We start from the raw sequence: 24,087 nt of genomic DNA, 5'->3' as shown, positions 1-24,087 counted from the left end.
TCAATTTCCGCTAACTTGTGACAAAAAAAAAAATCTTCTATGAACTCACCATACTCCTAACGGAATTGGGGTGTCTGCTTTCTAAAATGGGGTCATTTGTGGGGTTCCTATACTGCCCGGGCATTTTAGGGGCCCTAAACCGTGAGGAGTAGTCTTGAAACCAAATGTCGCAAAATGACCTGTGAAATCCTAAAGGTACTCATTGGACTTTGGGCCCCTTAGCGCAGTTAGGGTGCAAAAAAGTGCCACACATGTGGTATCGCCGTACTCAGGAGAAGTAGTATAATGTGTTTTGGGGTGTATTTTTACACATACCCATGCTGAGTGGGAGAAATATCTCTGTAAATAGACAATTGTGTGTAAAAAAAAAAAAAAAAAAATTGTCATTTACGGAGATATTTCTTCCACCCAGCATGGGTATGTGTAAAAATACACCCCAAAACACATTATACTACTTCTCCTGAGTACGGCAATACCACATGTGTGGCACTTTTTTGCAGCCTAACTGCGCTAAGGGGCCCAAAGTCCAATGAGCATCTTTAGGCTTTACAGGGGTGCTTACAATTAGGCACCCCCCAAAATGCCAGGACAGTGAACACACCCCACAAATGACCCCATTTTGGAAAGTAGACACTTCAAGGTATTCAGAGAGGAGCATAGTGAGTCCGTGGCAGATTTCATTTTTTTTTGTCGCAAGTTAGAAGAAATGGAAACTTTTTTTTTTTTGTCACAAAGTGTCATTTTCCGCTAACTTGTGACAAAAAATAAAATCTTCTATGAACTCACCATGCCTCTCACTGAATACTTTGGGATGTCTTCTTTCCAAAATGGGGTCATTTGGGGGGTATTTATACTATCCTGGAATTTTAGCACCTCATGAAACATGACAGGAGGTCAGAATAGTCAGAGATGCTTGAAAATAGGAAAATTCACTTTTGGCACTATAGTTTGTAAACGCTATAACTTTTACCCAATCCAATAAATATACACTGAATGTTTTTTTTTTTTTATCAAAGACGTAGCAGAATAACTTTCGCGCTCAAATGTATAGGAAATTTTACTTTATTTCAAAAATGTCAGCACAGAAAGTTAAAAAGTCATTTTTTTGATAAAATTCACGTCTTTTTTGATGAATATAATAAAAACTAAAACTCGCAGCAGCAATCAAATAGCACTAAAAGTAAGCTGTATTAGTGACAAGAAAAGGAGGTAAAATTCATTTAGGTGGTAGGTTGTATGACCGAGCAATAAACCGTGAAAGCTGCAGTGGTCTGAATGGAAAAAAAGGCTCTGGTCCTTAAAGAGGATCTGTAACCTCAAAAAATCCCCTGGGGGGTACTCACCTCGGGTGGGGGAAGCCTCCGGATCCTAATGAGGCTTCCCACGCCGTCCTCTGTCCCACGGGGGTCTCGCTGCAGCCCTCCGTGCAGCCGTGACGTAATATTTACCTTCCTGGCTCCTGCGCAGGCGCTCTGACTGCTTTCCTCTCCGAACTACACGGAAATACCCGATCGCCGTCGGGTCTGCTCTACTGCGCAGGCGCAAGTTTCCGGCGCCTGCGCAGTAGAGCGGACCCGACTGAGATCGGGTATTTCCGCGTAGTTCGGAGAGGAAAGCAGCCACAGCGCCCCCGCTGGAGCCAGCAAAGGTAAATATTGATTTTACAGTCGGGTCTGTCGCCGGCTGTTCGGAGGGCTGCAGCGAGACCCCCGGGGGACGCAGGACGGCGTGGGAAGCCTCATTAGGATCCGGAGGCTTCCCCCACCCGAGGTGAGTACACCCCAGGGGATGTTTTTGTGGTTACAGAGTCTCTTTAAGGGGCGAAAAGACTGTGGTCCTCAAGTGGTTAATCCTTCATTATATTTAAATACATATATCAATACATAACAATCTCACAATATTGCTGTCCAAACACGGCAGCACTGAATAATCCCACACCTTTGTTGTCCTAACACAGTACAACACAATATGGCTTGATCAATTTATAGTAATATATTGTTGATTGTCTATAAATTAGTAATCAATGAATTATTAATTGCTTTTAATGTTGTTCTCTATATATTATCATTATGAATAACTTCATGCATTATCTAATATTTATAATTAATTATGATATTTAATATGTATAATTTATTAATGTTGTATTATACTTTATTTATTACTATTTATCTATTTTTTCACCATCAGGTTATTTTTTCACCATCATGCCCTTATCATCCCGCCTGATTCTATCCATATATACCATTACATTTATTTACATAGCAATCACTAATCTCACTATAGAATCAAATGGTGCGCTTTTTATTGATTAATAATGATCATATTTATTGTCCAGGCATATATTGTTAATATGACTTTAATATAATCTATAGAAATTCATTTTTCACTTTTATTTAGTTACAACTGAGTATATACAACAGAATTAGTTTCTCCACGATCTTCTTCTATGATGGAAACATTATACAGCACTTTGGCGCCCTCCTGTGGCCATAAAATAGCTGCTACGTAAGAATGGGAAAGGAATATCACACTTGCTAGTAACAAACTTGGCCAGAACGGCCTCAGACGTGATGACGTCATAGCACCGCCCAAGGGCAGAGGCAATCTGCCGCTCTGTAAATCCTCATTAGTCTATTTAAGAACGAAGGGGCCAGCGCTGCCTCTAGAGGCGCCCCGAATATGGCATACAGACTGCTAGGGTAAGTGTAAACTGACTCCCCCACAGGGTGAAATGTTCACAGCGCACTTTAGCATTACTTATACCTGTCACCATATATAGATGTCTGTGCTCACAGCGCTGCAGGCTCTTCATAACACACTCTATGTCTCTACTCTCCTGGTAACTTATAGCACTTGTTAACATCATGCTTACTTTTCTCCACATGAGAACATCCCAGTGTTTATAGCACTTTACAGTTCATATTTCCTCCAACCTCTTTATTACAATACCTATAATATTTTTCAGCGCTACATATGTATATGTGCCTTTGCATTTGTACTTTGTAACACTCTACAAGTGTATTCTATGCGAATCCTCTTACCCCACACTACACCACAGTGCAATTGTAGAAACCAGCATACCTGAGCATACTTGTATAATGATTTTGATATAGTTATGATTACAAAGAAAGAATTTAGCGTGAACATATATATAGATTTAAAGGTACGGATACACAAATGTTTTTAGGTTTAAATAGCATAATATTTTTATCAATAATTTTTATAGATAACCATATCTGTAAGGATAATGGATGGTCTGCTAGTTGGTGACCCAACATAAGGAGCCCATAAAGCTGCCACTCATTGTGATATACATCTCTGACTGCGTGACAGTCAGACAGCTAGTTATGCACTTTATAATTATTGATTTGATCATTTATTTAAATACATATGTACAATTATGTCAGACTGGTATTACAGTATATAATATATTATATGAATTTATTATTTTTTTATTTTATAGTATATTGTGCGTGTCATATTTTACAATGCTATTATATTTTATGTGTGTATATGTGCGGAGCACTAAGCTCCTCTCTGATATCTGTAGGCACTTTTATTTGGCCTGAGGAAGTGGGTATAGTCCCACAAAACGCGTTGCCTGTGCTTAATATTCAATTAAACTTCCTTACTTAAAGTGAGTTTGTAGTCTATGAGGTAAGCCACCTCAACCTTTTTTCTTTTCATTGATTTTAAAGTGTTTTATATACATTGGGCGCCTCTTTACCCTCTACTGTACCTTACTCCCCCCACCCTTCTGGGAGGGGAGCCTTGCGCACCTATCCAAGGGACGCAGATTTTTTGCTAAGAGAGCGACCGAGTCCAGGACTGCTGGTAGACCTGAGTGGAGTCAGGTTTAAAACACTCCACCTGCCTAAAGTGGTCGGTTGCCCCCTTTGCAGCCCACCTTTGTGAGTACCCTTCTATAAAGTACTTTTTTTTATACCCAATACTTGTGACATATTGCACCATTTGGGCTCCCGTTTGTCTTTGTTTTTTCTCTCCAGTACTGTACGTCTCTTGGTATGTTTAACATCTTTGCAATCTTCTTATAGCCATTGCCCTTCTTGTGACGAGAAATCACCTCTTCTCTTGTCTTCCTGGACTATTCTCTTGACTTCACCATGTTTATAAACACACCAGTAAATGTCTAGAAGGAGCTGAGTATCACAGTCATTTTAAATCTGCCTAATTGGTGCTTATTATGCTTGATTGCTGCTCGTTAACATCACAGGTGTTTTCAATACCTGATCAAAATCACTTGAATGAACCTCTGTTCTTAAGAGTGGTAGTCTTTAAGGGGTTGAATAATTGTGCAAAAAACATTTAATTCTGTATTACAAAAACAATTGATGTCATTTTAGTTGCATTTGGTTCTTTAAAAAGTCCTTGTAGGATTTCATTCTGAACACAATTACAAATGTACACTAAATTCCCTTAAAGAGACTCTGAAGCGAGACTAAATCTCGCTTCAGCTCTCATATATAGCAGGGGCATGTGTGCCCCTGCTAAAACGCCGCTATCCCGCGGCTAAACGGGGGTCCCTTCACCCCCCCCCCCTGCAAAATCATCGACCAACTTGGTCGTAGATTTTGCTCTTCCTGGAGGCAGGGCTAACAGCTAGTCTATCAGACGCGCATCGCCGCCTCTCCCCCGCCCCTCTCAGTGAAGGAAGATACGCGCTGACAGACGCGCGTGGGGCAGGGCTGCGGCGGAGGGGATTTGGGGGATCAGGGACCCCCGTTAAGCCGCGGGATAGCGGCGTTTTAGCAGGGGCACGAATGCCCCTGCTATCTATGAGGTCTGAAGCGAGATTTATTCTCGCTTCAGACTCTCTTTAAACCCTTTACAGCATTGGGGGTTGTATAATTTTGAACACAACTGTATGTAAAGGAGTAGTGATTGGATGGCCAATGAGATGCTAATAATTCTGGCTTGAATGTAAATTTAATGCAAAACGGTATTCAGCTTGGAGCTGGGCCAGTCTGCAGGAAGTGCATTTGATTGTATCAAACTAAAGCTGCATAAAATTTGCCTTAAACCTGTATGTAGCGGCAGGTCTGCATGTGAGGAATGTCAGCCTCCCCCCCCAATTATGCGGTGAGGGAGGTGGTGGCACCAGACTAGCAGATTATGTTCACACTGTTCAGGGGAGAGCATGGTAGCACGACGGTCCCCCCCTCCCTCACCTCGGGCTCTCCCCTCTGCGCTCCCCTCCAGCATTGAATAGTGCATATACAGGCGGCGATACATACCTCTCTTGCGTTCCACGGATGTTCCTCTCTCTAGCTTCTGACGCAACTTCCTATATAAACAGGAAGTATCGTCAGACACCAGAGGAAGAAACATCCGCGCTGGAATGCAAGGAAGGTGTGTATCTGCTGCTACCCGCCGCCTGCATACGCACTATTTAATGCTGGTGGGGAGTGCAGAGGGGAGAGCCCGAGGTGAGGGAGGGGGGGGGACCGTTGTGCTACCAAGCTCTCCCCTCATGCTGTGACCCCTCCAGACCCCAAAAATGGCCCTGAGTGGGCCCGGGGCGAGGGGGAGCCCGCTCAGAATTGCTGCAGGGGGGCCCGGCGATTCCTAGTTACCCCCCTGGGTGTGTCCCTGTTTATATTACATGGCTTCACTATCCATCCGCACTGGAGTGTAGCTTTGCTGCTCTGTGTCCCCCTCCCATTATGACACTGCTGTCACGGAACGGTCATGAGAAACGCAGGTGAATCTGGAAGATTCGCAGTCGATTTTCTGATCGCTTCCTTGGTTAGATTTGCCCAGTCATTGCAGCGATCAGAAAATGACATTCCTTCTTTTAAAATACAGTTTTTCCTTTGACCAAATGGCAGGAAGCCTGCAGCAGAGTGTCCCAGGCACCCAGCTGTGCTAAGGGCCCATCCATCAGATGAAGTTAGATAAGTAGCCTGACAGAAACAATTTAGAGGAAGGAGAGTGAGACTCCCGGCCCCAATCACAGTAGGGAAGCCGACACGTAGCCTGCTGTCCTAGCTTCAAAAGAGCCTTCACCTAGAACTGGCCTGCTTTTACTCCTAGATGTATATAATATTCCATAAACTGCTATATGTGTCATATTTCCTGTGTTGCCAGGCTGGCAGGCCATCCAAACTCACAAGGCATGCCGGGCCTTGCCTGGCGCTGGTACTGAAAACGTTTCAGAACATTCTGAGGTAAAGACTATCAGTTAGGCAATTCAAAAGTGCGCTGGTGACACCACAAGGGTCCTACCCCTCATGTCTGGTATCAGGGCGCTGGGAAAATCGGGACAGATCTGAAAATGTTAGTAAATCTGCCCTGACCTGTACGGTTCTGTGAGATAGAGCCCATATATGGTTAAGGCATGATTTCTGGTCTCCAGTACAAGGGGAGGACTCAGCTCATATTCTAAGGGGGTGTGTGGCTTCCACCCTCACTCCCTCCTACTGGATCAGGGGTATAAGAATGGCAGAGGACCCAAACTCAGTGTCCTCCACTTTGAACATCATCCTGATTACATCCTTGCCAGCTTGAGGACATGCTGGCATCTGGTTTGTTTGGACTTTGCTTACTGAACTGAACTGAACTGAACCCAAGAACTTTATGAGTTTTCCCAGAAGGACATATTTCTACGAACTCTAAGTATTTTCTCCCTTTTATTTTCATACTGGCTATTAATGTTTGTATAATTGTTGATTTTAACGATTTTCTGTATATATTAATTATTCATATTGCACATTCAATAAACAACGCTAAACGTCTTATTTGTTCCGCTACCCTGCTATTCAGCCGCACAAACTGAACCCTGACTTCTGAAGTGTCGCTACTATTGTTGCTAGCTAGACAGAATAGAGTGTGTTTAACCGTTTCTATTTGCAGGTCTAGAGTCAGCCAGTCAGTGGGTTCCTCTGTCCCATGGTAACAGAGGTGGAGGCAGTTATACCCTGAAATAGTGTGTAAGTTGTAATTACCGTAACTCACAGGCTCCCCTTCTAGTCGGTCTGCTGCCAAAATTCCAGCGGTTTCTGCACACCGATTGCGACCACAGCTTGCATGGTCTGTGTGCTGAAATCGATTGGAAGGCATTTTGCGGTCCGGCCACTAGGGGCCCTGTGACAACTGCCCCTCCCCCCCCCTATACAGGTTACATAATCACCCCAGTATCCGCCCCCCTCCTACCTCTGATGTCCAGCCGCTGGTCCCAGATCTCAAGCTGGTGGTTCCGGACCTCCTCGCTGACTGGGTTGGTGACCCTGACCCTGAATGTCCTCTCGGCATCGTCTCTCTGCACACTCGGGATAATCAGCGTCCTGTTGTCATCTATCAGCCGGTATCTCTCAGGGAGACGCCCCCCGTCCAGCTCCCAGGTCACATGGCTCTCTTCTCCAGAGAACTGGACAGTCACAGCAATGTCTTCCCCCAGCCGGCTGCTGTTACGGCTTATGTTGTAGATGAGAACCGGATCTGCAATGATCAGAAGGACACGCCCCATCAGTCATGTGACACCAGCACAGAGACATGGGATAGATTGCTAGCTCTTGTACCCACACTGACCATGTGATCTGCAGCCCCTCCCCCACATACACTCCCCATCAGTCATGTGTCACCAGCACAGAGACATGGCATACAGTGGCTTGCAAAAGTATTCGACCCCCTTGAAGTTTTCCACATTTTGTCACATTACTGCCACAAACATGAATTTTATTGGAATTCCACGTGAAAGACCAATACAAAGTGGCGTACACGTGAGAAGTGGAACGAAAATCATACATGATTCCAAACATTTTTTACAAATCAATAACTGCAAAGTGGGGTGTGCGTAATTATTCGGCCCCCTTTGATCTGAGTGCAGTCAGTTGCCTATAGAGATTGCCTAATGAGTGTGAATGACTAAATAGAGTGCACCTGTGTGTAATCTAATGTCAGTACAAATACAGCTGCTCTGTGACGGCCTCAGAGGTTGTCTAAGAGAATATTGGAAGCAACAACACCGTGAAGTCCAAAGAACACACCAGACAGGTCAGGGATAACGTTATTGAGAAATTTAAAGCAGGCTTAGGCTACAAAAAGATTTCCAAAGCATTGAACATCCCACGGAGCACTGTTCAAGCGATCATTCAGTAATGGAAGGAGTATGGCACAACTGTAAACCTACCAAGACAAGGCCGTCCACCTAAACTCAAAGGCCGAACAAGGAGAGCGCTAATCAGAAATGCAGTCAAGAGGCAAATGGGGACTATCTACAGCTCAAGTGGGGGAATTTGTCCATAGGACAACTATTAGTCGTGCACTGCACAAAGTTGGCTCTTATGGAAGAGTGACAAGAAGAAAGCCATTGTTAACAGAAAAGCATAAGAAGTCCCGTTTGCAGTTTGCCACAAGCCATGTGGGGGACACAGCAAACATGTGGAAGTAGGTGCTCTGGTCGGATGAGACCAAAATTGACCTTTTTGGCCAAAATGCAAAACGCTGTGTGGCAGAAAACTAACACTGTGCATCACTCTGAACACACCATCCCCACTGTCAAATATGGTCGTGGCAGCATCATGCTCTGGGGGTGCTTCTCTTCAGCAGGGACAGGGAAGCTGGTCAAAGTTGATAGGAAGATGGATGGAGCCAAATACAGGGCAATCTTGGAAGAAAACCTCTTGGAGTCTGCAAAAGACTTGAGACTGGGGCGGAGGTTCACCTTCCAGCAGGACAACGACCCTAAACATAAAGCCAGGGCAACAATGGAATGGTTTAAAACAAAACATATCCATGTGTTAGAATGGACCAGTCAAAGTCCAGATCTAAATACAATCGAGAATCTGTGGCAAGATCTGAAAACTGCTGTTCACAAACGCTGTCCATCTAATCTGACTGAGCTGGAGCTCAAAGAAGAATGGGCAAGGATTTCAGTCTCTAGATGTGCAAAGCTGGTAGAGACATACCCTAAAAGAATGGCAGCTGTAATTGCAGCAAAAGGTGGTTCTACAAAGTATTGACTCAGGGGGCCGAATAATTACGCACACCCCACTTTGCAGTTATTGATTGGTAAAAAATGTTTGGAATCATGTATGATTTTCGTTCCACTTCTTACGTGTACACCACTTTGTATTGGTCTTTCACATGAAATTCCAATAAAATTTATTCAGGTTTGTGGCAGTAATGTGACAAAATGTGGAAAACTTCAAGGGGGCCGAATACTTTTGCAAGCCACTGTAGATTGCTAGCTCTTGTACCCACACTGATCATGTGATCTGCAGCCCCCCCCCCCCCCCCCACATACACTCCCCATCCCCATGTCACCAGCACAGAGACATGGCATAGATTGCTAGCTCTTGTACCAACACTGATCATGTGATCTGCAGCCCCTCCCTAACATACACTCCCCATCAGTCATGTGACACCAGCACAGAGACATGGCATAGACTGCTAGGTCTTGTACCCACACTGATCATGTGATCTGCAGCCCCTCCCCCCATACACTCACCAGTGTTACTGGCCTCTATAACTTGAGGTATAACGTCAGCTCTCCCCATAGAGTACAATGGAGGTTAGAGGGAAGTGTGATGCAGGATATGGGCTCTTACCCAGCACACGGATGGATGTAGAGGTCAGGACTTTATCTCTATCACCGCGATCCCGGACCTCATACACACAGGAGTCTCCCCTCCCAGCCTGGGGGAGGGTCCAACAGCCGCTGCTGATGTTCAGGTGGAGTCTGGGGTCCAGTGGTTTAGTGAGCTGGGTGAGACAGTCCAGAAGTAGTAGCTCCTCCTCCTTCTCTCCACATCTCCTGGACAGCAGCAGGATGGGCAGCTCGTCAGGACATTTCATATCACATCGAGTGACGTCTGAGCCAGTCTGTATGTATTCTGGGACTGAGAATATAAAATAAAATGTTATGGGACTTCAATAAAGTAAAATAAATCCAGCTTCATACCTTAAAAAAAACAAAACTATAATTTTCAGACACTTGAGTGTACATGTGATAGTCAGAGTGCACAGACTAACTGCTTCATGTACAGAATAAACAAGCTGTTCTGCGGCTATTCATTCAGCCCCATAATATGAGGAATGAGTTAATGTAGCCATTTACTGTGCAGTTTTTTGACCAATTTATGATCTTTATTCTTATTGATATTAAAGGCTAAAATGGAACAAACGATTGATCCCCAATGTCAGTCTTTAGTCAGATGTAAAATAACTGATTGATGATTGAACGCAAAATCGCAGTGACAATTGCATAGTGTATGGCCAGCTTTACACTATTTGTTTTTATAATCAGCTAATTGATTTATTGCCTTCTGATAGCTGAGCAACAGGTATTAGCACATATTACAGTATAGAGGAGAGAGAGGAACACTGATGATTAGCACTCCACTTTGGCTACTGAGGGACTCACTACTCAGAGAGGTAATCAATTCATTTATCAGTTGAGACATCTCTCTCACTCAATTAAAAAACAGCTTTATTGGCATGGCCAAGATACATATAGGTATTGCCACAACATAGAAATGATTGAGCCCTGGGGGTTTGGGTGGACAACTTCACCCTCATGTATTTTACCTTATAAATCAGTGGGAACATGACAGTAAACACCTAATCTGCTCTTTGTTTCATTGTTCTCTGTTTAATTTGACTGTTATCACCTCTGGTAAGAATCCCCGACTGAGCACTCAGTCTAGCTTTGCTATGGAAAGATTATAGCTGAGTCTGTCTTCTCTGGTGTCTTTTCAAGCCCAAGCCTGCCCCCTTGTGGCTCTGCTATAATGACTCAGCTATAATTATTCCCGGCAAAGCCAGACTGAATGCTCAGTCCGGGATTTTTATCACAGCTGATAACAGACACTTTTAGCAGTGAGGATCAAACAGAGAGCATGGTAAGTGTTTTCTGTAATGTTCCCACTGATATATATGGAAAAATACATGAGGGTGCTTCGTCTCTGGTTCACTTTAAGATTGCTAATCTGTAAATTATGAAGAAAATATGGAAACTATTAATTTTTGGGTTACTGTAAGGTCAACTGTTCCTGGTGAAAGTAGCAGATCTGCTAGAGGTGTTATGTTAGGTACACATGATGCAATTTTCTGATAGATTTACTGTCAGATCGATAATCTCCAACGGGTCCAATCTGATTTCCGATTGATTTTCTGATCGATTTTCCATTCACTTCTATGGAAAATCAATCAGAAATCAGATTGGACATGTTGGAAAAATCGATCTGACAGTAAATGGGCCAGAAAATCTCAGTGTGTACCCAGCATAAGACCCCCAGCATTTTGCAGACACTGCAGGTGGTATGTTTCTTCCTAAACCATTTCTGTCATTGCTAATCTGAGATGGAAGGTTACTTAACCTGGCAAGGGGTACTTGGACAGCCAGGAAAGTTCTGATAATATCGAATTACCTATGCAAATTGGCCTGACATGGCAGAATTGTCAGCTTTAGCTGCTTGTGGCATGGGGACTGAAATATGTAATGATGTATTCGCTTATGAAATATGGTGACTGCGTCACAGAGGTGTAATAGCTAAGCAGTCTGAGGAAAATATTTAGGTTTACAGCTCCTTTATGATATGCTTAGTCTGTAGCATGCTGTGACAGTGTTCAGCGACTGTCACTGTAGATTCCTCCTCTCAGTCTGTGGCATGCTGTGATGTAGTGTGCAGGGATTGTCACTGTGGATTCCTCCTCTCAGTCTGTGGCATGCTGTGTGATGCAGTGTTCAGCGACTGTCACTGTACATTCCTCCTCTCAGTCTGTGGCATGTTGTGATGTAGTGTGCAGTGATTGTCACTGTGGATTCCTCCTCTCAGTCTGTGGCATGCTGTGTGATGCAGTGTTCAGCGACTGTCACTGTAGATTCCTCCTCTCAGTCTGTGGCATGCTGGGACATAGTGTGTAGTGATTGTCACTGTAGATTCCTCCTCTGTCTGTGGCATGCTATGACATAGTGTGCAGTGATTGTCACTGTGGATTCCTCCTCTCAGTCTGTGGCATGCTGTGACAGTGTTCAGCGATTGTCACTGTTTATTCCTCCTCTCAGTCTGTGGCATGCTGTGACATAGTGTTCAGTGATTGTCACTGTGGATTCCTTCTCTGTCTTTGGCATGCTGTGATGTAGTGTGCAGTGATTGTCACCATGGATTCCTTCTCTCTATCTGTGGCATGCTGTGATGCAGTGTGCAGTGATTGTCACTGTGGATTCCTCCTCTCAGTCTATGGCATGCTGTGACGTAGTGTGCAGTAATTGTCACCATGGATTCCTCCTCTCAGTCTGTGGCATGCTGTGGCATAGTGTTCAGCGATTGTCACTTTGGATTCCTCCTCTCAACCTGTGGCATAGTGTGCAGCGATTGTCACTGTGGATTCCTCCTCCGTCTGTGGCATGCTGTGACATACTGTGCAGTGATTGTAACTGTGAATTTCTCCTCCATCTGTGGCATGCTGTGACGTAGTGTACAGCTATTGTCACAGTGGATTGCTCCTCTGTCTGTGGCATGCTGTGACATAGTGTGCAGTGATTGTCACTGTGGATTCCTCCTCTCAGTCTGTGGCATGCTGTGACATAGTGTGCAGTGATTGTCATTGTGGATTCCTCCTCCATCTGTAGCATGCTGTGACATAGTGTGCAGTGATCGTCTCTGTGGATTCCTCCTCCATCTGTAGCATGCTGTGACATAGTGTGCAGTGATTGTCACTGTGGATTCCTCCTCTGTCTGTGGCATGCTGTGACATAGTATGCAGCGATTGTCACTGTGGATTCCTCCACTCCCAGTATAATGTTGCGATTCCTCCTATCCTATGTGAGGTAGGGGGGTCACCCTTGTTGAAATTGCATGCATTATGCGACAATGTGAAATCACATGCAAAAATGTAAATTATGCTTCCCTATGGGCCTGCTGCATTTTTCAGGAGCCATATGCGATTCTGTATAATCTGCACTGCTTTGCGGCACAACGCACACAATTCCTCATTGGAAGTCACTGGCTAATGTAAAAAAACAAACAACAAAAAACAACACCACCACCACCACCACCCCCCCATGTGTTCAATCGCAAGCAAACACACATTGTATTGTGCGGAAAACGGCTTGCGTGTAATTGTCTGCGTTTCTTATATACTTGCCCAGCAAGTGGAATACAATGATAGTTTATATACCACCACCTCCACATCTCTTGACCAATCAGCTGGCCCCCAGCAGACTAGAGGGCCTGACGGGAGACCTGCATACCAAACAGGTGTACTCACAAAGAGCTGCCCCGCTGCTCTCGTTGGTCGCCAGCCATATTTGTAACCTTCAACAAACCTGACATCTATTATACAGTAGATACTGCGCATTTATCGGGTGGCTTACCCACTGTGTAAGGCTGCACACCGCTCATGGCCGGTCCCCTTCGCCTCTTTGATGCGCTCCATACTCGCAGTGCGGCGATCTGACCACGTTTGTAAACAAACACACGTCATTTCTACCTGATCCATGCACAGTGTCTACTGTATAATAGATGACAGGTTTGGTGAAGTTACAGATATGGTGTATACACTGTGACTGGCGACCAATGAGAGCGGAGGGGCAGCTCTTTGGGAGGGTACCTGTTGCTTGGTATAAAGGTCTCCCATCAGGCCCTCTAGTCTGCTGGGAGCGAGCTGATTGGTCAAGAGATGTGGAGTTGTGGTATATAAACTGTGACTGTTTTGACTTGTATTACACTTGCTGGGTGTCTCGTAAAAGGGCCCACTTGCCCGAAACAGCGGCCTGTAGCTGCCAATAGCACCAATGTTTTAACTTTCAATAAATTCAGTATTTTACTTTTTGAAATAGTGGGGGTCAGAGATTTCTAGCATTTATACCCTGTTAGTGCACAGGGAGGGCCCAGCACGTTTCCTTGCCTGGCTTATGAGTTTCAATCCACCATTGAATTGACTGCGTTTCCCACATATACATGTATGACCACTCCCTAGCTAAGGTCCAATGATTTCAGGAATCCCTGGTTGCAGTATGATAGGGCCAGTGCAGCAGGAAGTGATTTTTGTCCTCGAGGGTCTTTTGCTTACAGTGTTGGCACAGTCTGTGATCTGTCTGCGTCTCCCAGACTCAGTTTCTCCCTCCTCTCTCTGTATCTCTATCTCCCTATATCTACTCGTATCTATAGTGAGATGCAAACGTTTGTAAATAGGGATGATTAATGAAATGCAAATATTTTTGCCTGACATTCAGATTTTATGTAAAGGTTATGCAGCTTGAATTTTGATCAATAGAAACGGACAGGAAGTTATTCAGATTGGTCTAATTTCAAGCGGCATATAATTTACATAAAGTTTGAATGCTAGGAAACATTTTCATCTCATTGATCATTCCTATATGTTAACACCCAGTAATAGATCCAACAAGTGTGCACATGAAACTAAGGTTACTGTATGTTGGGCTATATGAATACTCATGTTACATCCCAGTGTGCTTCAGCAAAAGTTTCACTTTCTTTTCAATTTTTTGCTGGGCTGCTGCCATGGTTTCCATCAGAACTTTGTAATTCTTAATCTCCTGTCTCATCCTCTGGGTCTGTGCCTTGTCACTGGCTTAGCTACCTATGGGGCCTCCATTTGCGAAATCCCTCCCTCCTATTTTCTTAATCACTTGAGGTGCACCTGCTCCCTCCTTTCTTTCCCTTCTTTATCTCCTTGGCATTTGGCAGACCCCCACACTTTGTTGGTTTCTAATTGTCAGGCTTGTCTGGTTAATGGCTATAGATGGCTATAGGCCCATATGACTGACCTATACCCCAGCCCTAACACCTGCTAGAAAACTCCTACCTAGCTTATACACTAACAATCCTGCAGGCAGATGTGGCCTATAGCTGACAAATAGCCACTCACCAATATACAAGACAGATATAATGCAATGGGCACAGATAGGAATAAGCTTATAGTCACCTGAGGCCTAGTAGTAAGATTGTCCAGAAGGCTGTGACAGGATTGGATCAGAAGTATAAACGTAGTAGTAGACAAGCCAGGTCAGGGGCTGGCAGCTTTCATGCAAGTCCAGCGCAGGCCAAGTTCAGTACCAGGAGATCAAACAGGAGTGTGGTCAAACGTAGCAGAAGTCGACAGAGGGTATCAAGCAGAAGCGTGGTCAGACATGGCAGATGTCGGCAGCGGTATCCAGCAGAGCGAGGTCAGATGTAGCAGGGGTCGGCAGCGAGTATCAGGAGATAAGCACAGGTTAACAGTAGACAGGAGGAAAGTCAGGAACAGCAAGTCGGCAACGGAATTCACAGAGTGTAAGCGCATACCCAGCAACAAGCCAAAGAAAGAAGCTATCACAGGTGATAACTGAGGGCAACCACAATGCATTCATATTAGCACAAACCAATCACAAAGCAAAGGAATCCAAAACAGCCAATAAGGACACAGCATGTCAGCAGATCAGCTGACACGCACAGGACCATGTGTTATGGTTTACTACGGCGGAGCGCGTATTGGGAACGCGTCCGCCGTCTATCCAATGGGAACTGAGCGCCATGAGCTCCATTGATATCAGAGAGCCGCCGAGACCGACAGCCTTGCATATCTGTGTGGGTCCCGGCGTTCTGCCGCCATCACTGAGTACAGGATCTTACACTTATATACACTATTCATGTTTCTTCCCCACTTGATGTCCCTCACGCATGTTTCTGCCCCCCCCCCTTCCTTTTCCCTTTATATTATGGGTGCACTTGCTGTCCCATTAGTTTTTTGTGTTGATATATTGCAGTGGCGCTACAGGCTCTAGAACAAGAGGTTTGCCTTAATATAGTACTCCATCTCCAAGCATGCACCGCCAGCCTGCCTCTATAATCGTCTGGCCTCAGCGACACTATTTGGACCCCTCTATTCATGCTATTGTGCAATGGTTTACCCTGGTAAATGTTTCCTTGGTAACTGTGGGCGAAGGCATGTGCAAGTTTATCCTGGCTGCTTCCTGATAGCCCTGGAATGCATTGTCCGGAAGGGGTGTGTCTACAAGCGTGTTCCGCCCACATGTCCAGTCAGGACTTCCTGAAAGGGTTTAAATACCCATAGCAAACAGAAAGACACTGATACAGCCTCAGAGGAAGCAGTACATGGCACAAAACGTCCCGTCAGGCTCTCCGGTGCCCGTACCCATGGTCTACCCACTCTGCCCGGCTCCATGGTATGCATCTTCTTGCACCTGTACTCATCTGATGTCTGCATCTGATGAGCAGTGGGACCATATTCTGACAAATTCTCATGAACGATCTCTAAATGTGAATACTCAAGAACTAGGATATAAAATCCTCTTACATTTGTATAACACACCAGAGAAGCCACACTAGTTTGTTCTTCTTGACAATGACGCATATTGGAGGTGCAGAAACCCAGGGGGAGGCTTGCTACATATATTTTAGTTGTTTCCTAAACTAGAGGGCTACAGGAGGGATGTTCATTACTGGGACAGAAAGATCTTCTCATTATCCATTCCCTTCACCCCACAAAGTCTATCTACTACATGCAGTGCCTCTTCATACTGTCGGCAGCAGGTATCAAGCAGAAGTGTGGTCACACATGGCAGATCTCGGCAGCGGGTATCAAGACCACAGAAATGAGAGAGGATAAAGAAAGAGCAGGAGGAGAGCTCAGAGGGAGAGGAGGGGAGGAGAGACCACAGAAAGGAGAGAGAAGATAAGGGAAGAGCAGGAGGAGAGCTCAGAGGGGGAGGAGGGGAGGAGAGACCACAGAAAAGAGGATAAAGAAAGAGCTCAGAGGGGAAGGAAGGGAGGAGAGACCACAGAAAGGAGAGAGAGGATAAAGGAAGAGCAGGAGGAGAGCTCAGAGGGGAGGAGAGGACACAGAAAGGAGGGAGAGGATAAAGGAAGAGCAGGAGGAGAGCTCAGAGGGGAGGAGAGGACACAGAAAGGAGGGAGAGGATAAAGGAAGAGCAGGAGGAAAGCTCAGAGGGAGAGGAGGGGAGGAGTCCACAGAAAGGGAGAGAGAGGATAAAGGAAGAGCAGGAGGATAGCTCAGAGGGGGAGGAGTGGAGGAGAGGCCACAGAAAGGAGAGAGAGGATAAAGGAAGAGCATGAGGAAAGCTCAGAGGGAGAGGAGGGGAGACAACAGAAAGGGAGAGAGAGGATAAGGGAAGAGCAGGAGGAGAGCAGAGGAGGAGAGGCCACAGAAAGGGAGAGAGAGGGTAAAGGAAGAGCAGGAGGAGAGCTCAGAGGGGGAGGAGGGGAGACAACAGAAAGGGGAGAGAGGATAAAGGAAGAGCAGGAGGAGAGCAGAGGAGGAGAGGCCACAGAAAGGGAGAGAGAGGGTAAAGGAAGAGCAGGAGGAGAGCTCAGAGGGGGAGGAGGGGAGACCACAGAAAGGGAGAGAGAGGATAAGGGAAGAGCAGGAGGAGAGCTCAGAGGGAGAGGAGGGGAGGAGTCCACAGAAAGGAGAGGGAGGATAAAGGAAGAGCAGGAGGAGAGCTCAGAGAGAGGAGGGGAGGGGAGACCACAGAAAGGAGAGAGAGGATAAAGGAAGAGCAGGAGGAGAGCTCAGAGGGGGAGGAGTGGAGGAGAGGCCACAGAAAGGGAGAGAGAGGATAAAGGAAGAGCAGGAGGAGAGCTCAGAGGGGGAGGAGGGGAGGAGAGGCCACAGAAAGGGAGAGAGAGGATAAAGGAAGAGCAGGAGGAGAGCTCAGAGGGAGAGGAGAGGAGGAGAGGCCACAGAAAGGGGGAGGGGATAAAGGAAGAGCAGGAGGAGAGCTCAGAGGGGGAGGAGAGGAGGAGAGGCCACAGAAAGGGAGAGAGAGGATAAAGGAAGAGCATGAGGAGAGCTCAGAGGGGGAGGAGAGGAGGAGACACCACAGAAAGGAGAGAGAGGATAAAGGAAGAGCAGGAGGAGAGCTCAGAGGGGGAGGAGGGGAGGAGTCCACAGAAAGGGAGAGAGAGGATAAAGGAAGAGCATGAGGAAAGCTCAGAGGGGGAGGAGTGGAGGAGAGGCCACAGAAAGGGAGAGATAGGATAAAGGAAGAGCAGGAGGAGAGCTCAGAGGGGGAGGAGGGGAGGAGTCCACAGAAAGGAGAGGGAGGATAAAGGAAGAGCAGGAGGAGGGAGGAGAGCTCAGAGAGAGAGAGGAGGGGAGGGGAGACCACAGAAAGGAGAGAGAGGATAAAGGAAGAGCAGGAGGAGAGCTCAGAGGGAGAGGAGAGGAGGAGAGGCCACAGAAAGGGGGAGGGGATAAAGGAAGAGCAGGAGGAGAGCTCAGAGGGGGAGGAGAGGAGGAGAGGCCACAGAAAGGGAGAGATAGGATAAGGGAAGAGCAGGAGGAGAGCTCAGAGGGAGAGGAGGGGAGGAGTCCACAGAAAGGAGAGGGAGGATAAAGGAAGAGCAGGAGGAGGGAGGAGAGCTCAGAGAGAGAGAGGAGGGGAGGGGAGACCACAGAAAGGAGAGAGAGGATAAAGGAAGAGCAGGAGGAGAGCTCAGAGGGAGAGGAGAGGAGGAGAGGCCACAGAAAGGGGGAGGGGATAAAGGAAGAGCAGGAGGAGAGCTCAGAGGGGGAGGAGAGGAGGAGAGGCCACAGAAAGGGAGAGAGAGGATAAAGGAAGAGCAGGAGGAGAGCTCAGAGGGAGAGGAGAGGAGGAGAGGCCACAGAAAGGGGGAGGGGATAAAGGAAGAGCAGGAGGAGAGCTCAGAGGGGGAGGAGGAGAGGCCACAGAAAGGGAGAGAGAGGATAAAGGAAGAGCAGGAGGAGAGCTCAGAGGGGGAGGAGGGCAGACAACAGAAAGGGGAGAGAGGATAAAGGAAGAACAGGAGGAGAGCAGAGGAGGAGAGGCCACAGAAAGGGAGAGAGAGGGTAAAGGAAGAGCAGGAGGAGAGCTCAGAGGGGGAGGAGGGGAGACCACAGAAAGGGAGAGAGAGGATAAGGGAAGAGCAGGAGGAGAGCTCAGAGGGAGAGGAGGGGAGGAGTCGACAGAAAGGAGAGGGAGGATAAAGGAAGAGCAGGAGGAGAGCTCAGAGAGAGAGAGAGGAGGGGAGGGGAGACCACAGAAAGGAGAGAGAGGATAAAGGAAGAGCAGGAAGAGAGCTCAGAGGGGGAGGAGTGGAGGAGAGGCCACAGAAAGGGAGAGAGGGGATAAAGGAAGAGCAGGAGGAGAGCTCAGAGGGAGAGGAGAGGAGGAGAGGCCACAGAAAGGGGGAGGGGATAAAGGAAGAGCAGGAGGAGAGCTCAGAGGGGGAGGAGGAGAGGCCACAGAAAGGGAGAGAGAGGATAAAGGAAGAGCAGGAGGAGAGCTCAGAGGGGGAGGAGAGGAGGAGACACCACAGAAAGGAGAGAGAGGATAAGGGAAGAGCATGAGGAGAGCTCAGTGGGAGAGGAGGGGAGGAGTCCACAGAAAGGAGAGGGAGGATAAAGGAAGAGCAGGAGGAGAGCTCAGAGGGAGAGGAGGGGAGGGGAGACCACAGAAAGGGAGAGAGGATAAAGCAAGAGCAGGAGGAGAGCTCAGAGAGGGAGGAGAGACCACAGAAAGGGAGAGAGAGGATAAAGGAAGAGCAGGAGGAGAGCTCAGAGGGGGAGGAGGAGAGACCACAGAAAGGAGAGAGAGGATAAAGGAAGAGCAGGAGGAGAGCTCAGAGGGGGAGGAGTGGAGGAGAGAGAGGATAAAGGAAGAGCAGGAGGAGAGCTCAGAGGGGGAGGAGTGGAGGAGAGGCCACAGAAAGGAAGAGAGAGGATAAAGGAAGAACAGGAGGAGAACTCAGAGGGAGAGGAGTGGAGGAGAGAGAGGATAAAGGAAGAGCAGGATTGAGAGCTCAGAGGGGGAGGAGTGGAGGAGAGACCACAGAAAGGAAGAGAGAGGATAAAGGAAGAGCAGGAGGAGAGCTCAGAGGGAGAGGAGAGGAGGAGAGACCACAGAAAGGGAGAGAGGATAAAGGAAGAGCAGGAGGAGAGCTCAGAGGGGAAGGAAGGGAGGAGAGACCACAGAAAGGGAGAGAGGATAAAGGGAAGAGCAGGAGGAGAGCTCAGAGGGAGAGGAGAGACCACAGAAAGGAGAGAGAGGATAAAGGAAGAGCAGGAGGAGAGCTCAGAGGGCAAGGAGGGGAGGAGAGACCACAGAAAGGGAGAGAGAGGATAAAGGAAGAGCAGGAGGAGAGCTCAGAGGGGGAGGAGGAGAGACCACAGAAAGGAGAGAGAGGATAAGGGAAGAGCAGGAGGAGAGCTCAGAGGGAGAGGAGTGGAGGAGAGACCACGGAAAGGGAGAGAGGATAAAGGAAGAGCAAGAGGAGAGCTCAGAGGGAGAGGAGTGGAGGAGAGACCACAGAAAGGGAGAGAGGGGATAAAGGAAGAGCAGGAGGAGAGCTCAGAGGGGGGGGGGGGGGGGGGGAGGGGAGGAGAGACCACAGACCACAGAGTCCTGCATTCTACAATCTGCTCTGTATAATGACTGCACTCTGGGAATATTACAAGATTGGCAGTTATGTGAGGTCACAGACAGACGAGGATACAACTTACCCATTATGGACAGTGTAACTGCAGTTAAATCATCTCTTATCTGATTGGTCCCTCGGCAGTAATAAGTCCCCCCATCTCTGCGGGTCACATTAGTCAGTGTCAGGGCCAGGTCCCCCTGTGACAGGTCTCTGGACAGTGCGGTGCGTCCCGTGTACTGAGGATCCTGCTGAGAGAAGTCATCCTGACCATTTCTGAAATTGTGTACCAATTTCTTGTCATTCCCATCCACCTTCTCCCAGAGAAGCAGCAGGTTATTCCCATCTTGTATAAAGGGAAATGTACATGGGAGTTGTACTGTATCCCCGAGATCAGCAGTCACAGTGGCGTCACCTGTGGGCAGAAAGAGAGAAGTGATCAGCGTGCAGAAGACAGCTGTGTTGTGGCTCCCTCTAGAGGCCGAATGCTTGTAGCCACACAGTGTTACTGCCACATAACTGATATGTTAGAGCTCACATATTTTACCACTTGAGTACCAGCACCCTGTGCCCCCTTAAGGACCAGAGGGTGCTGGTCCAGTAAACCGCCGCTTCCCGACGAATCACCGCTAAATTCCGACGATCACGCCGCTCTGTCCCCGCGCGTGCTGCTCTCTCTGCCGTCGCTATGACGGCAGAGCGCTGTGCGCCGGGCAGGAGCCGTTTTCATTGGCTCCTGACCCTGTCACTCAATGTAAGCCAATGGGAACGGCTTACATGAATGACAGGGCCAATAGCCAGTGAAAATGGCTCCTGCCCGGCGCACAGCGCTCTGCCGTCATATAGGCGGCAGGGCAGCACATCGCGGCGGAGATCGAGCGTGTGTGTGCATCTACATAGACATACTCCCCAACCGCCCCAATTTCGTCGGGATTCTCCCACTTTAGGAGGCTTGATCCCACCTCCTGCGAATGCCTGCCTGCTTCCTGGGCTGAGGGAAGTCAGGATGAGGAGCGGCAGAGCTATCATACAGAACAGAGCAGTCACCGCGGGACTTCCTACACAGAAGTGAGCAATGACGTCAGTTACAAAGCCCGGGTGATTGCTCTGCTCTTTGCAAACGTGGTGCCTGCTTCCCCATTAGAGATGCGAAGTTCGGATCTTTTCAATGATTCGAATCGGATCATTGAAAAGATCCAGATCTTTGATCCGAATCTCGGATCATTTTACAAGGGAAGCATTTGGGGGTAAAATGACTAGCAGGACAGGAGAAGGGGAGGGGGGTGGACACACAGAGAAGGGGAGAAGATGGACAGAGGGCAGGGAGTGGACATAGAAGGGAGGAGGGACGAGCAGAGAGCAGAAATGCTTGCACACAATACCCACATGCTGCAATCATGCTTTACAAATATTTCACCTATATGTTCATCTGTACTCTTTGAATGCAAACGTCGCACAGTGAAAGAAAGCATTCCCCGAAGCATTCCCAGAAGTGAAGTGCAGCTGTTTAGAGCAGTGCAGGAGGATCATATTGCACAGCAATCACAGTGCCTGCAAAGTTACTGAGCTGTGCTGAGCTGAGCCAAAAGTTTCCAATTTGTTCACTGTGCACAACTAGGAACAGACAGCCTATAATGAGCAGCACATTATAGCCAGTATGTGTGCTCTACACATATCTGGCAGTGGCACCCATGTCCCCTCTCATCTACCTGTCCCTGGCTCCCCTCCAACAGAGCGATCCATCTCTGCTCTGGTTCCTGGACCCCGCTGAGAGGTGGGCGTGTTGCTCCTGGCCCCGCCCCTTTTGCGATCCGAATCACTCATTTTGATGATTCGGATGATTCGACTCACAAAAGAGATTCGGATCAAAGATCCGAATCGTTCATGATCCGGACAACACTATTCCCCATACATCTCCTGTTCTGTCCTCCTCACTGTCTGCTCCTAACTAATGTGATGTGCAGGGTCCTCTGCCTGGCTGTCAGGCTCTAGCAGCGGTGCCCTCTGACCTTCCTCCCCCCTCTCTGCACAATCTCCGGAGGAGGGGGATGGACACTGGCTGCAGAGACCTGCTGGAAGATAAGGCACGGGCAGAAGCTGGGCACACAGGCTCATGTTTACAGAGGAGGACTGCTATCTCCTATTATGATCGTCTTCCCTCCAGCAACAGTGCTGTAAGGTCTGTCCCCTCCAGTCATAAATGATCCAAATACATTGCCACAGTGGCGTACCTAGGGCATTTGACACCCGGTGCTGGGTATTAAAAGACACCCCCCCCCCCAAAAAAAAATAAAATGGGTGTGGCTATAACCTACGGCGCGCGAAGCGCACTGCGGTGAAAGTGATGAGAGTGATATGGAGGCTGCCATATTTATTTCCTTTTAAACAATAGGGAGCCCTGCTGATCTATTTGGCTGTAGTAGTGAACTGAATTACACCAGAAACAAGCATGCAACTAATCTCGTCAGTTCTGACAATATTGTCAGAAACCCCTGACCTGCTGCATGCTTGTTCAGGATCTATGGTTGAAAGAATTAGAGGCAGAGGACCAGCACGGCAGCCAGGCAACTGGCATTGCTTAAAAGGAGATAAATATGGCAGCCTCAATATTATTCTCACCTCGGGTTCCCTTTTAAAGTGCAACGCAAAGACAGTGGGCCCAAGTTTTGGTGAGCCTTTTCCCAGAAAATTCACATAATTGTGCAGGTTTTCTCAAGAAAATACACATAAAGTGAGTAGATTTGCCCAGGAAATAAATGCAATCATGGCGGTAGATTTGCCTCGAAAATACATGCAATCATGGCGGTAGATTTGCCTCGAAAATACATGCAATCATGGCGGCAGATTTGCCCAGAAAATACATGCAATTATGTGGAAGATTTGACCAGAAAATACATGCAATCGTGGCAGACCTGGCCAGAAACCACTTCAATCATGTAGCAGACCTGACCAGAAAATGCATACAATCACGTAGCAAACCTGGCCAGAAAACACTTCAATCATGTAGCAGACCTGGCCAGAAAATACATGCAATCATGTCGGCAGATTTGACCAGAAAATACATGCAATCATGTGGAAGATTTGACCAGAAAATACATGCAATTATGTGGAAGATTTGACCAGAAAATACATGCAATCATGTGGAAGATTTGACCAGAAAATACATGCAATCATGTGGCCGACCTGGCCAGAAAACACTTCAATCATGTAGCAGACCTGGCCAGAACAGTCGATACACCTGCTAATATAAATAAAAAAAAAACATTTACTCACCTGAAGCAGCAGCAGACCTCCTGTCCCGGCCTCCGTCCGGCGCAGCTCCTACAATCCTCTGCAGCCAGCCAGCAACTGAAACTCCCGCGCTTAGAGCAGGACTATGGGAAAATGGCGCCCGAAGCCCTGCACTGCAGACTCAAAGTCTCCAGAGCAGGGCTTCAGATGCCATTTTACTGTAGCCCTGCTCTGCCGCAGCTGTGGGCTGCTGCTGTCAGTGAACTGACACAGCGTCTATTAGACGCCGAAAGTCAGTTCACGCTGGGGGGTGCTTTAGGGGTGCTTGGAGAATGTTGCTGCCATTGCCCCAGTATAGCTAGTATAGTTGCCCCCAATATAGCTAGTATAGTTGCCCTTAGTGTAGGTAATATAGTTGCCCCAGTATAACTAGTACAGTTGCCCCAGTATAACTAGTACAGTTGCCCAC

At 47.4% G+C, this 24,087-nt stretch overlaps 1 protein-coding gene across 1 annotated transcript in view; it reads right to left on the bottom strand.

Moving 5' to 3' along the window:
- The window catches only part of LOC137545167 (uncharacterized), a 68,413-nt gene extending 53,472 nt beyond the window's left edge, over nt 1-14,941 (bottom strand). The window contains exons 1-3 of the mRNA XM_068266281.1: nt 14,914-14,941; nt 9,570-9,860; nt 7,174-7,458 (exon numbers count right to left, since the gene is read on the bottom strand). Coding sequence (XP_068122382.1) covers nt 7,174-7,458; nt 9,570-9,816 — 532 coding nt within the window. The 5' untranslated portion in view covers nt 9,817-9,860; nt 14,914-14,941. The remainder of the gene's footprint in view (nt 1-7,173; nt 7,459-9,569; nt 9,861-14,913) is intronic.
- Between the last annotated feature and the right edge of the window lie 9,146 nt (nt 14,942-24,087).

This window comes from Hyperolius riggenbachi, chromosome 2, assembly GCF_040937935.1.
Source record: "Hyperolius riggenbachi isolate aHypRig1 chromosome 2, aHypRig1.pri, whole genome shotgun sequence".
Taxonomy (NCBI): domain Eukaryota; kingdom Metazoa; phylum Chordata; class Amphibia; order Anura; family Hyperoliidae; genus Hyperolius; species Hyperolius riggenbachi.
This window is presented reverse-complemented; position numbering and strand designations above follow the sequence as displayed.